Source organism: Gordionus sp. m RMFG-2023, chromosome 2, assembly GCF_954871325.1.
Source record: "Gordionus sp. m RMFG-2023 chromosome 2, tfGorSpeb1-WG-v2, whole genome shotgun sequence".
NCBI lineage: Eukaryota > Metazoa > Nematomorpha > Gordioida > Chordodea > Parachordodidae > Gordionus > Gordionus sp. m RMFG-2023.
In genome coordinates this window covers 1,862,682-1,876,816 of record NC_088776.1, presented here as the reverse complement: position 1 = coordinate 1,876,816, position 14,135 = coordinate 1,862,682, and the positions used below count along the sequence as shown (strand labels likewise).

Genomic DNA, 14,135 nt, shown 5'->3' with positions numbered 1-14,135 from the left:
TTCCTCTAGAAGGCACAAAGGTTTGGAAATCTATTAGCAAAATTTCAAGACCTGAGCAATATTTTTGCGACTAAAATCTTGAGTTAACCGTTTTTAAATCTATTCAAATCGAGCCCTTTAACAACACTATTCTTAAGATATATGATGGTTAACTTTATATTGGTTATAATTTAACTTTCATGTATGTCGAGTTTTATATATATAAGGAGAAACAAATTGATTTGTGTAAAAATGGAAGTAACCTAATTTAGGCGACAAAATTTTAAGTAAACATTCATAGAAATTATAAACATGGAACCTACCATGCCTATCCTTAAACAATTTTGGAAAACGCGAATTGTTCCCTTTATTTATTTTTTAAGCGTTAATCAAATTGATTGTTCTCATTCTGAAGTCTTAAAGATAGATTGGTTAATTTAAATATCATCATACATCAATTCAATATCTGAAAATGATTCCCCACTTTGTAACCCGGTTGGCCAGCCCTTTAAATACTGCTCTGTTGCTAGAATTTGCTAAATTTTTAAAATGGGTTATACAAAGCTTGATAGTTTATTCAAACTGCCAGTATGAAGATTGCTAGATACAAGTATTCTAATCTTCATCAAATTCAGCCACATTGCCTCTTTCGAAAAAATTAGACTGACTCTAATAACTATAGTAAAAGCTCTAAAGTGAATAACGTCTACTCTTTATTGCAACGTATCTAAACGGTGATTTAAACAGTGCCAGGATATGATCATCAAATGAAACCCCAAAGACGCTTTTCTAAACAACAGATCTCTTCACGGTACTGGGGTCATTGCTAATAAATTTGCAAAAAAATAAGAAATAACAACGGATTTAAGAAAATCAAGTAAGGTATGAACATTTAGATTCCAGCTAAATTAGGTCTAGAAATTAAAAATGGATTTATCTATTATGCAAATAACCAAGACGGGTTTATTAGACAGCGTAGTAGATCCATCTACCATAGCAGTAATTTTCGATTTCAAATTGTACTAATTATTATTAAAAAAATCCTTGGCAATAAATTAAATTATTAACAAGGCAGATTATCGTGAATGCAAATTATGTCTCAGATCTAAACGGTTATGCTCTTGCAAATCTATTAACGATTCAAAATCCACAAAAAAATACATTATCCTAAGAAAAAAAATATTTTTGTAATATTAAAAGTTGACAGCTCAATCAACCTATATCCCTTAATTTTTAAGGTATATATATATATATATATATATATATATTGCTGGCGATGAGAAACAAAAGCCTGCTGAAAAAAACTACGAATAAAAAACTGCGAGAATAATACCTCAAGGAAAAAAAACGTAAAGAATAAACAAAATAAGAATAAAAAACAGTAGAAAGAAAAATCTGTAATTTCATACGTTTAAAAAAAGAAAAATTAATAACCAGATCTAATACTAGACACAAAAAATTTTTTTTTTGATAAAACATTTATTTTAAAAAGAAATAATACTTTTGTAAAATGAAAGGCATTAAAAGCACCCAGGAAGATATATAAATTGCAAACAATATTTTAATTTTTTATTTCTTGTATTATAATAAGAATATTTTTAAACAAATACTGATGGAAAGGGCAATATTTTAAAAGAGGAGGAAATGGGGGGGGGGGGATCAAATTTCTTTGAAGATTTTATTATCTCATTAATATTCATTGGAATAATCCTTGGAATTTCGCTTCACTTAGGGGGGGGGAAAGGTTATAGGGATTTCCTCCTCCATATAATCTTGGAAGGATATATTTATTTTTAAAGATAACATTTAACTGATCAAATTCTCTTGCCTATTAAAATATTAGGGACAAATCTGTAAAATAAACATATTCATTTGACCAAAAAAATAATATAATTATACTAAAAAAAAGACAAACGCTATATCAACGATAAAAAAAATACTAATCGCACCAAATTATCTAAGCAATACTCGTTTATTAACTCGGAATACTTAGTTAACGCGCTAATTCGTGGCGGAAGAATACAGAAATTACATATTTTATATATTTAGCCGTGAATTCAGCTCTAACTATGAATTTAGAGTTATATACGCTTCGGAGCGTTAATTCCAAAATATAAGCTTCTGAATCACAAATTTATCTAGTGTTTAAAATCTCCCATTTATTTTTTTTTTACCATTTTTAAAATATAAGATAATTTATATATAATTATGGCAGGTTAAACGATTTTATATAAAGAGAGTTGTTAAAAATTTATGGAAAAATATTTTAAAACCTATCATATTTTAATGTTATATAACATAAAATAATTATTTTTAAATCAACTAACTTGACATATTACAATAAAATATATAATTATTAGGTAAAATCAACTTCTATTGATCAATTATAGAAATTTATATAGATTATGTATGGTATTTAATTTAATAATAATATTATAAAAGTGTTTAATAAATAATTGTCGAAAAATAAAATTAATTTTCGAATTATAAATATTATAAAGTGTATATACATATTTGATAATTGAAAATAATTGGTATAACAAATTTAGATATTAAAAAAATATATTTTAAGACAGGTTTAGATTTATTTGACAAGTAAAATAAATTTCTTACACCTTAAACATTGATTGCATATTCACCAATTATTGGAATCCAACGAATTTAATCGTTTTTCACCCCACCTATTATTTTAACACGTTGTCGGTCTAGAATTGGTATGCTCCACTCGACATTTTTAAAATTTATGAGTTAGAAGTGGATAATAAATTTATTTATTCCCAATATATATGTCGTAAATTTTAAAGGCATCATGACTATCCGGGATCTTCACTGGTTTTAAAGGGATCCCTTTAAAATTTCAATTTTTAAAAGGATAAAGAACTATACGGTATTATCACGTTTGAACCGTGATAAAGAGGAATCTTATTTTTAAAAGTTAATTTTATTGTTATTTATAAATTTTCAATGTTGTTTTATTGGTCTTATGAAATAAGTTAGGTCTAACATAGGGTATCAATCGAGAGCTAATAAAAAGATCTATTCAACTGGAGGTCAATCTCTCCGCCGTAATGGGCGAGTCTAGGTCTGGGGGGTCAGGAATATTTTTATAAACATAAAATATCGATATGGGTATCAAACAAAAGCTAATTTAAATATCTTTTGACTGAAAGCATTCATTCTTTTGATGGGTTATGACTTGGTCTTGGGGGGGGGCGGATAGAGGAGGGTGGGGTTAAAAAATGGTTTTTTTGATATGGGTATCAAAAAAAAGGTAATTTAAATATCTTTTGACTCTAAGCATTCATTCTTGGTCTCGATGGGTATGAATTGGTCTGGGGGGTGGATGAAGAGGGGGGGGGGGGGTAAAAAATAAGTTTTTGATATGGGTATCAAATAAAAGATAATTAAAATATTTTTTTATTGTAATAATAATAACCACTTTAAGCGGGTGGGTCTAGGTCTTGTGGGGTCAGGAATATTTTTATAAACATAAAAATCGATATGGGTATCAAATAAAAACTAATTTAAATTTCTTTTGTCTGAAAGCATTTATTTTTGGCCTTGATGGGTATGACTTGGTCTGGTGGTGGATGAAGGGGGTTGGGAAATAAGTTTTTTTGATATGGGTATCAAATAAAAGGTAATTAAAATATTTTTTTATTGTAATAATAATCACTCGGGTGGGTCTAGATCTTGGGGGGTCAGGAATATTTTTATAAACATAAAAACGATATGGGTATCAAATAAAAAATTTAAATTTCTTTTAATGCATTCATTTTTGGTCTTGATGGGTATGACTTGGTTTGGTGGGTGGATGGAGGGGTTGATTATATTGATTTTATTTCTCTAAGCGGGCGTATTAAAATGTTATGAATATTTTTATTCTTATAGAACATTAACATGGGTAAATAAAATTAAATACAACATATTTAGACTTCAATAATAAATATCACTATAAGCAGAGCTCATTGTCAATGCTTTTTAAAAACTTATTGTAACCTAATAAAATTATTTGCTCACAACTTATTCTAATATGTTATATATTTAAATCTCAAAATTCCTGGCTATATTTGAAACCATCGATTCACAAATTTTAAAATGACATATTAAATTTTTCTTTCTACAGTTACAAATTATTACACATCTTTAGAAGCAAATCATCCTTATTATTATATTTTTCTTCAAACCATGTAATCAACACATATTTTATTTTATTTTGATAATTGAAATTTAAATATAATTTTGAACAGTTATTTATTATTACAAGTAATATTTAAATGACATTTTGTGGAACAATTAATCCCATTTTTAAAAGATTGGCATCTCTTATTGTTGCAACTTTTTTGGCAATTGCAAATTGATTTACAATTACCATAAGAAGATGCACTTCTTGATGCTGTTATTATGGAAATGGTCATATCAGGAATGGTTAAATTGGAAAATTTTATTGATTTATGAACACTCGTTTTTAAAAATGGTGAATCAATTTTTCACAATTGAGTTCCAACCCATAGTTTATCGCCCTCCATTTGGATAATTTTGGCCTCAATATTTTTGGGGCATATATTAGACCTATCATTTTTATTTATTGGGATCAGTACGTGATCCCTAGATAATTTTATTTTTTAATTTTATTTTGGTAAGCATTATGTTGCTTATTCCTATCCAATAAATATGCAATAAAGGAAGCAATCTTGCTAAAATATTTTCTATAGTATTCCCAATTGAATTAGTTGTATTTTTATCTTGCCATGCAATTGTGTTTCCTATTTTATATTTCGTTTTGTCCGAAAGAATATATTGAATATTATAATATGATTCGTATGAATTTTTCCTTTTTATTTTTTGTGCAATAACTATACCTTCAGGAGTATTACTACTATTCTGGTTATAAAGAAGAAATAAAGTATTTGTATATGTTGAATTTGAAACACTGGGGAAATCTGGTTTAAAATAAAATATAAAAATGAAGAGTTAAATTAGTAGGCTAGAGTTAGTAAAATATTCATTAAATTTATTATATTCATCAGATAAAAGAATAATTTATCAATCCATTGACATTATACGATGAACTTCAAATAGAATTTTAAATTAAACCTTTTAATTTTAAGTTTACAATATTTATTATCATTCATTTTTTACTCATTTCATCGGGACTAGAATCGATCAATAAGTTATCATTTAACGGTGAGCTTGGTGTAACATTTTGAATTAAACCTTTAAAAAATTTTAGGAGTTACTATTATATATTAATTCTGACATATTTTATTATTACTGATTTCATCAGGATCATATTCTATCAATGAGTTTTCGCTTGACGATAACCTCGGAAGAGTATGAACCAAACCTTTATTGAATTAGGGGGTAAATATATTTAAATATAATGATTTTTTATTTGGAGGCTAGTGGCGATGCAGAATTTTAAATATTCTGAAAATTATAAAAAAAATTTATTTAAAAAATTTAGGAGTTACAATTTATATATTAATTCTAGCATATTTTATTATTACTGATTTCATCAGGATCATATTCTATCAATGAGTTTTCGCTTGATGTCGGAATCGTATGAACCAAATCTTTATAAAATTAGGGGGTAAATATATTTAAATATATAATGATTTTTTATTTGGAGGCTTGTGCCGATGCAGAGGTTTAAATTTTCTGAAAATTATTAATTTTTTTTATAAATTTTGAATTAAACCTTTAAAAAATTTAAGAGTTACAATTATATATTTAATTCTAACATATTTTATTATTACTGATTTCACCAGGATATTCTAATGGGTTTTCTCTTGATGTTAACCTCGGAAAAGATGAACCAAACCTTTATAGAATTAGGGGGTAAATATTTTTAAATATAAAATAATTATTTTTTATTCGGAGGCTGGTGGCGATGCGGAGATTTAAATTTTTGAAAATTATATAGCCCTTAAAAATTTTAATTTTTTTTTTATAAATCTCGATATATTATTTTTTATATTGAGCCCTCTTAAATATTATAGATTTTTACTCATTTCTTCATGATCAGAATCCACATTAACTATTTCTGGTATCACTTCCGGTTCGCTATCAACCGAATAAGGTGTTCTAGCGAAAAATACATTAAATGGGGTATTTTTAATTGTTCTAGAAAATCCTAGATTGATATTAAATACAATTTTAGGGAGCGCAGTCGCCCAATCATATTTTTTTGTTTCCAACATGTAACCGCTTATTCGCGACTCTAAAGTTCCATTTGCTCGCTCAATTAAACCATTGGTTTCTGGGTGGCGTGGTCGCGAATGTGCGAATATTACCCCTGGAAAATCATCCATTAACATAGTTTGACCATTTTATCTATAAATATTTTTTTAGACAAATCAATAATTTTATTTTAAAAATAGCGCACCTATGTTGAAACATATCATGTTTAGACTGGGGCAGAAAATCAACTTTCATATAAACTCATCTAGCTCAAAAACTATCATAGATGCTCTAATTTTATTTTACAGATTAAGGATTGAGCTACACATTGACATTGAATTTATTTGATATATTACCGTTATGTTTTTTCATGTTGAAGCTACTAGTCTTGTTTGATGATAAAACCTTCTATCACATCTTACGGCAAAAATTTATACCCTGTGTTAATTTTTTTTATCGAGAATTAATAATTTTAATACATTGGAAAAATAATCTATGTTTGAAATGATGCAAAGCATTCATAGCATTTTTTGGGCTTATATCAACCATAGTTAATCTTTTATACCATAGTTGGCATTCAGCTAATAAGGCATCATAAGATAATTTAACATCTTCATGATAAAAATCTGCTAAATATTTTATTTTTTTCTATCACCATCTGAAAAAGGTTGGGAAGGTTTTTATGGAAGTTATATCTGCAGATTGGTAAGTGCTGCCTGATGAATTAAAAACCGTTCATTTATTTGGGTTATAAATGTATCTAAGAGAGGGATAAAGACATTTATTTTATAATTTCTACTTACCCTATATTAATGTTTGGACGATGAGTTTGTCTTGCTGCAAGTCGAGGGAGACAAATATTAAACTCGTATAGCTCTGCCTTTGATTCAACAATATATAAAATATGAAATTCTTCATCAACAATAGCCCTAATTTTCTTGAGTTCTAAAAAAATGCTCTCCGCTACTCTCATCGTCTCAATTAAGCAATGTCATGTTTTTTAAAAGTATTACATAAAATATTTGTATAATTTGGTATAAGGATTTAATCCAATAATTTGCTTGCTTCTGAGGAAATATCTCTTTCAGGCCATTGTGATATTTCAGTAAGAGCATTAATAATCGGTTCTTCTTACTCCATAAAAGCTGTTACTGCTTGATGGCGAGGACTCCATCTCGTTGGACAAGCTTTTTGCAATTTTTTTCTCATTGTTGGACAAAGAGTTTCAGAAATAATTCTGTTTAAAATATTATGTTGCTTGGGGTTTACCATTAATGCAGAATCCCCTAATGCTTTAAATTTTACAAGACCACGAAAGTTATCTTCAGTATCTTTATTATTGAAATTCAAGCTTCTTGAATCCGAATGGCTACGTAATGCTATGACCTGCAATCCACAATATAGAATGGCCTCTACTTAGTTTGATCTTACATCTATTTTCTTTTGCTATTTTATTTCTATTTTTGTCAATATGTGATAAAATGGGAATCATATCCCCATTTTGAATTAATTTGAAGAAATCATCAGTTCACAGCTTTTGTGATAATTTATTTTTTGATGATTGTCAAAGATTTCTCCAGCATCTTTGTACTTGTTGAATGGATTCTTAACAAGACTGTTAAGCATAACTAAATTTCTTCCAGCATATCTTGGGTCAAACAAGATACATATCTTGCAATAAGCTCCATTGTCTCGGATAGAGTATGCTAGCCATAACCATCTAGTAAAATAGCTGTTTTGAAATTTTAACTTTCGATTAGCACATATAATTTGTGGATATTAGGGGTGGAATATATATCTATTATTAAATAAAATATTTATCATAGGTATCTTTTATGCCTTTTTAAGAAGTATATGTCTTTCTTTTAGGCTAGTTATAAAATGTTATAAAAGTATTTGTACTTTTTTGCTTTTTTGTAAGATTTAGGATCAATATGTTTAAAAAATTTCTTATGTCCATAATTATTATTTGACTAGAAATTTGAAAATGATGGATAAATATTACGCCATTAGAAATTTGAAAATAATAGATGAATTTACGCCAAGGAAAACTTGAAATCGAAATTAATTGATAAAATAACTTAGTAAATGAATGTGATTAATTAAATATATATTTAAAAAGAAAGAGATAGGAATAAATATTATAAAATATAAACAAAAATATTTTTGAAAAATATATCCGGCATCTGCATTTTTTGGCTTTGGGGGGGGGGGGGGATTTGTCCCCCTGCTCCCCTCCCGCTGCGTACTCGCCTGTATCAAAACCAAGAATGAATATTTTCAGTCAAAATAAATTAGCTTTTATTTGATATCCATATCGATATTTTATGTTTATAAAAATATTCCTGACCCCCCAAGACCTAGACCCACCCGCTTTAAGTGATTATTAATATTACAGTAAAAAAAATATTTTAATTATCTTTTATTTGATTCCCATATCAAAAAAACTTATTTTTTTTACCCCCCCCCCTCTTTATCCACCTCCCAGGCCAAGTCATACCCATCAAGACCAGAATGAAGGCTTTCAGTCAAAAGATATTTAAATTAGCTTTTATTTGATACTCATATCAAAAAAACTTATTTTTTACCCCCCCCCCCTTCACCCACCCCCCAGAACAAATCATACCCGTCAAGACCAAGAATGAATGCTTTCAGTCAAAAGATATTTAAATTAGCTTTTATTTGATACCCATATCGATATTTTATGTTGATAAAAATATTCTTGACCCCACAAGACCTAGACCCTCCCACTGATTATTATTATTATTACAATAAAAACACTTTTTAATTACCTCTTATTTGATACCCATATCAAAAAAAATTATTTTTTTACCCCCTACCCCACCCCCTCTTTACTCCCCCCCCCAGACAAAGTCATACCCATCACGGCCAAGACTTTCAGTCATAAGAAATTTAAATTAGCTTTTATTTGACACCCATATTGATTTTTATGTTTATGAAAATATTCCTGACCCCCCAAGACCTAGACCCACCCGCTTTTAGTGATTATTATTATTACAATAAAAAAAATATTTTAATTACCTTTTATTTGATACCAATATCAAAAAACTTATTTTTTTACCCCCCCCCTCTTCATTCACCCCCCAGGCCAAGTCATGCCCATCGAGACCAAGAATGAATGCTTAGAGTCAAAAGATATTTAAATTACCTTTTTTTTGATACCCATATCAAAAAAACTATTTTTTAACCCCACCCCCCTCTATCCGCCCCCCCCCAAGACCAAGTCATAACCCACCAAGACCAAGAATAAATGCTTTCAGTCAAAAGATATTTAAATTAGCTTTTGTTTGATACCCATATCGATATTTTATGTTTATAAAAATATTCCTGACCCCCCAGACCTAGACTCGCCCATTACGGCGGAGAGATTGACCTCCAGTTGAATAGATCTTTTTATTAGCTCTCGATTGATACCCTATGTTAGACCTAACTTATTTCATAAGACCAATAAAACAACATTGAAAATTTATAAATAACAATAAAATTAAAAAGAAATAAAACGAAACGCGCATAAAACGCTTTTTAAAATAAGATTCCTCTTTATCACGGTAAAACGTGATAATACCGTATTATAATTCCTTAACTTAAAACCCTAAATTTTTATTAAAACCCGTGAAGATCCCGGATAGTCATTATCCCTTTAAAATTTACGACATATATATGCACACCTATATATACATATGATATCAGTTCAATAAATTTTTTAGCTTACTTCAAAATTTTAATTTTAACTATTGAATCTTAAATAAAACTTATTTAAGTATATAAAAAATTCTATCTGTATCCTCTGTATCTAGATCTCTTTGAAAGGGTATCTTAACAACTCTGGCATACCGATTGCAGTTCTCGTATAAGGGCTACACAAGTTAGTAGCATTTATATAATTGATTACTGAATCCAAATCATGAACTTTTTGATTGAATATATCTAATGCATTACTCTAATAACAAGTTCCCAACGACCCTTACCTATATACTACGATGAATCTATTTTCAATTTATATAAACGATCCTGGAGGTATAAAAAGGTTTTTCCCCATGTAATCTGGGATAGAATAAGATATTCGCCTTTTCGTCGAGTTGTATAAATCAACTAGGTTGTTACCAGATAGGCTGCTACCCTATCGTATTTATTTTGCTCTACTTCCTTCTATGAGAACAACAAAAAAATGGGCGGGGGGTAAGCTCAAAATATATCGTGGGAGCATAATCTGCCAAAAAATAATAATAGGAGAATAGATCGACCTGCAAATCTTGAAAGCGAAACATATGACGTCATAATGGCTTGACTCTACGATAAAACTTTGATTGGTAGTGACAATGTAAAGTTTTCTATGTGTGGAATACTGAAAGTATGACAGGAAAAGAGGGAAAAGGGGTTGAGTCAAAGAAGGAGATGAAAAAGGAAAATGTGCGAGAATGATAGGTATCACAAATGCAAAGTATAAGTTCTTTTGGCAAAGCAGCAGTAACGCTGGGGTTGATGTTCTTCTCGTGAAAAAGTAAGTACAAAGTGATAGTTGTAAAGTAATAATTTATTTTGTGTGCCCCTGATTTTGGTAGAGCTGAAAAAGAGAAAGATGTATTCTGAGATAATTTAATAGAACATAAATCTAAATGCTTCTAGAGGAGGTCATTATGCTAGGCGGGGATCTAAATAAGTTTGTGGTTGAAGGATGTGAAGGAATCAATGGAGGATTTACTTTTGGCATAAGGAATAAAGGAGATTAGTAGAATATGATGACGCAAAGGAAATGGTTTGTACAATCCTTCCTTTAAGAAAAATATAGAGAATTTGGTTACATATGAATCTTATGTAAAAAAAAACTATCAAAAAATTTATGTAGATTTTTTTTCTCAATGATATCAGCCAACACAATATTAATATGCCGGCCCGTCGATAGCAAAGCATTTTATTTAAGGTTTCAGCACCACCTTTTAAAAAATAACAATCAATTTTTAAAATTTCTTAGCAAATCTATATATATATTATTACCAGATTTTCAAAAAGCTTTGCAAGCTAATTTTAAAAAATTAGCACTCATTTAGAAAAAAATGTATTTTTATTTTATTTAGTTTTTTTAAAAATAAATTGGCTGTAATAATAACAACTTACAAATACAATCTATATCGTAATGTGATCCATCGTTTATATAATAATTTTCTTCTACTCTCATTAACATTGTAATACATAAAATAATCATAAAAAAAATATAGTTGAATTACGTGCTATAACATTAGCTATTCTATTCCTTTCAGTTCTGTTCCTATTTTGAACTCTTCAAAGGTTTCTAAAATATATGCGCTCCACTATGGGAACAGAACGTTTAACCTCCTTGACATTAAAATTATAGAAGATAAAATTTTAACGCTTACGCTCATGTTTTATTAAACGTTATTAAAATTTTTGACTTAATGTCATGGACGAGGTGTTTTCTAAATTCGGGGCTCTCTTTCACTGCTCTTGGATTTCCATAAAATTTTAAGCGTTTGATATCCTTTACCTTCAGACAGTAGAGAACCTACCTCGTTAAACTAATAATAATTTTTTTATTTTCATATAAAAGAAAAGTAAAAATTTATGGCGAAAATTGTTTGAAAGTGCCTGGTTGGAGTTAATTTTCGAGATAATGAATCTTGCTAAATTTTAAAAAAACCCTCCCATTTTTTTAAAAAGAATTTGCTATTACCCTGAGAACGAGATTAAGTTCTACTAGCTATTAGTATGAATAGTATTAACAACATCACTTATTAACTAAAGAAAAACAAGTGAAAAGTTAATAATTTTTTGTAATAAAATTTATTTATTTATTTTTTAACAATTGATTTTTATTCTTTTTTATAATGAAACCTACAATATTATAATGAATTTTATAAAAATACATTTTATAGTTTAAAACCTAAAATAAGGTCTACTAAGTGGGCCTAAAGATAATAAAATTTATAGTATAAAAACTCAACTAATAGTGCCCACCCCCCTTACCTTGACTACGCTAATAGAATATGATATAAATATGCTGTCTCAACATACCCTTCTAAGCCAATAGCCTAATGTCCCCCACCGAATAGTATCCTCCTGAGATAATCCCCCCCTACCATCATAATGAAGCAAACGCATCGTATCTCTTTCCGCTAAAGTGCCCCATGTCTCGCCAACCCCCTCACATGCCCTAAGCGAAATGTGATTTCGCTATGGCCATAAGTTAATTTTATCTGGACTAGCATTTCTTAAAATAAAAAAAATATATACAAGTTTTGTGATCGTTCTTATATTAAATCTCAGCAAAGCCTTCAAATATTATCATCTTGTTCCACTTTTTATAATTGCTTCAAAAAAAACAATTCTAAAAAATTATCAGTTAATGAACAGAACTGCCGACTAGTATGTTAATAGATTCAGGTTATAACCGTAATGTGAATTGTCATTTGATTCTTAATGGAATCAATTAACCTCATGCAATTGGTTAGATACTGGATTTTAAAAAAAATATATTTTTAGGCCCGGCTCGAATTTTTTTAAAATTATATTGGACCTGGTTTATACAAAAAATTCATTATTTCGTATTTTATCATATTTTTCGGCGAGTATTATCATTTAATAAGCAAATCATATTAGCTAATGATGTTAAATGGCTAGTTTTGAGATGATTTTTAAAAACGGCTAAATATTTTGGCCAGAAAAATATTCACAAAGCCTCGAAATTTCGATACATTATGTCTATAGACCTTTGCTACTACTATCATTATATTATTCATAACTATATATATAATCAGTATAACCATATCTAATCGACGAATATAACAATTCTTGTTGTATAAATTTTTTAAAAAAATACGACCCGACCACCCGGGTATTTTTTAAAAAAATTTTAGGCCCGACCCGGCCCGGGTATATTTTAAAATTTAAAATACAACCCGGCCGGTACCCGGGTCGGTTTTAGGGCCGGGCCTGCAGGTCTCTGATATTTATAGATAATCTAATAATAATCGGAACTAAGAATATAATCGGAAATATGTAGAAAAAATTATCCCACCCTTCCCACCCCCATTCTCTCCTATATAAACGCTGTATACAAATTTAATTTTTTTTTTGAAGGATTTAAATTCTTCTTTTTTTTTTATTAACATACCCATATCCAAAACTATATTTTAAACAAAATAAAATAAATAAATTAGAACCTTATTCTATATAAAAACAAAAAGATTTTGTTTTAAAAAATAAAATTCTTCTGATGTAAGGGCTATTATTTTGCCTCCTATTGTTTTTAATTTTAAAGTTCCACTTGGCATATGTCCAAGGGAAGAGATAACCGTAAAAAATTATAATTTGTTTATTTGGAATATTTAATTGTATTTTTTTCTCGGTTATGTCAACGGATTAGAATTTAATTTTTTTGGAAATGAAGATACGCATGTGAAGTCCCAAATTAAAGATATCCCTAATGACCAAGGTACAGATTAATCCACCCGGTCTTAGGCAAACATCTAATGATAAAATAGCAGGCTCCAGGATGTTTGGTATTCAGGCCATAGTAAGAGAACGGCTAATAGCTGATTTAATCATTACATGTCTTGTACCTTGACTATCTATACAATTAAAACCATGTCTCCCTTTGGAGTCACCTAATATTTTACATTTGATGCATGTATGTGGTTGAACTATGTTACATTCAATTCGATGGCCTTTGACAACTCTTAATTGTTCATCTGATAATAGGTTTCCTAAGTTACGACTTGGTAATGCTTCCAACCATTTATAACCACTAGTACAGTCAGCATTTTGTGAATATACTTCAAGGGGGGGGAGGGGGTTAGACGAGAGTATTTTATAAAAATTTTAATTAAAGGTTCGAAAATTGAATGGTGTGTTAAGATTGTAAAACAGCTTCAGGTGGAGCTAAAGATATCCAAGCAGCCAGAGCCAAATTTAAAAGGTTTTTAGGAGTGTTAAAA

At 29.0% G+C, this 14,135-nt stretch overlaps 1 protein-coding gene across 1 annotated transcript; it reads right to left on the bottom strand.

The window, feature by feature from the left end:
- Window positions 1-5,110: 5,110 nt before the first annotated feature.
- On the bottom strand, window positions 5,111-6,293 carry LOC135923113 (uncharacterized). Its single transcript, XM_065457693.1, has 4 exons — window positions 5,990-6,293; window positions 5,490-5,555; window positions 5,255-5,326; window positions 5,111-5,196 (listed from the first exon to the last, which is right to left on the bottom strand). Exons 1-4 carry the CDS (start codon window positions 6,291-6,293, stop codon window positions 5,111-5,113), a joined length of 528 nt encoding a protein of 175 aa, XP_065313765.1.
- Between the last annotated feature and the right edge of the window lie 7,842 nt (window positions 6,294-14,135).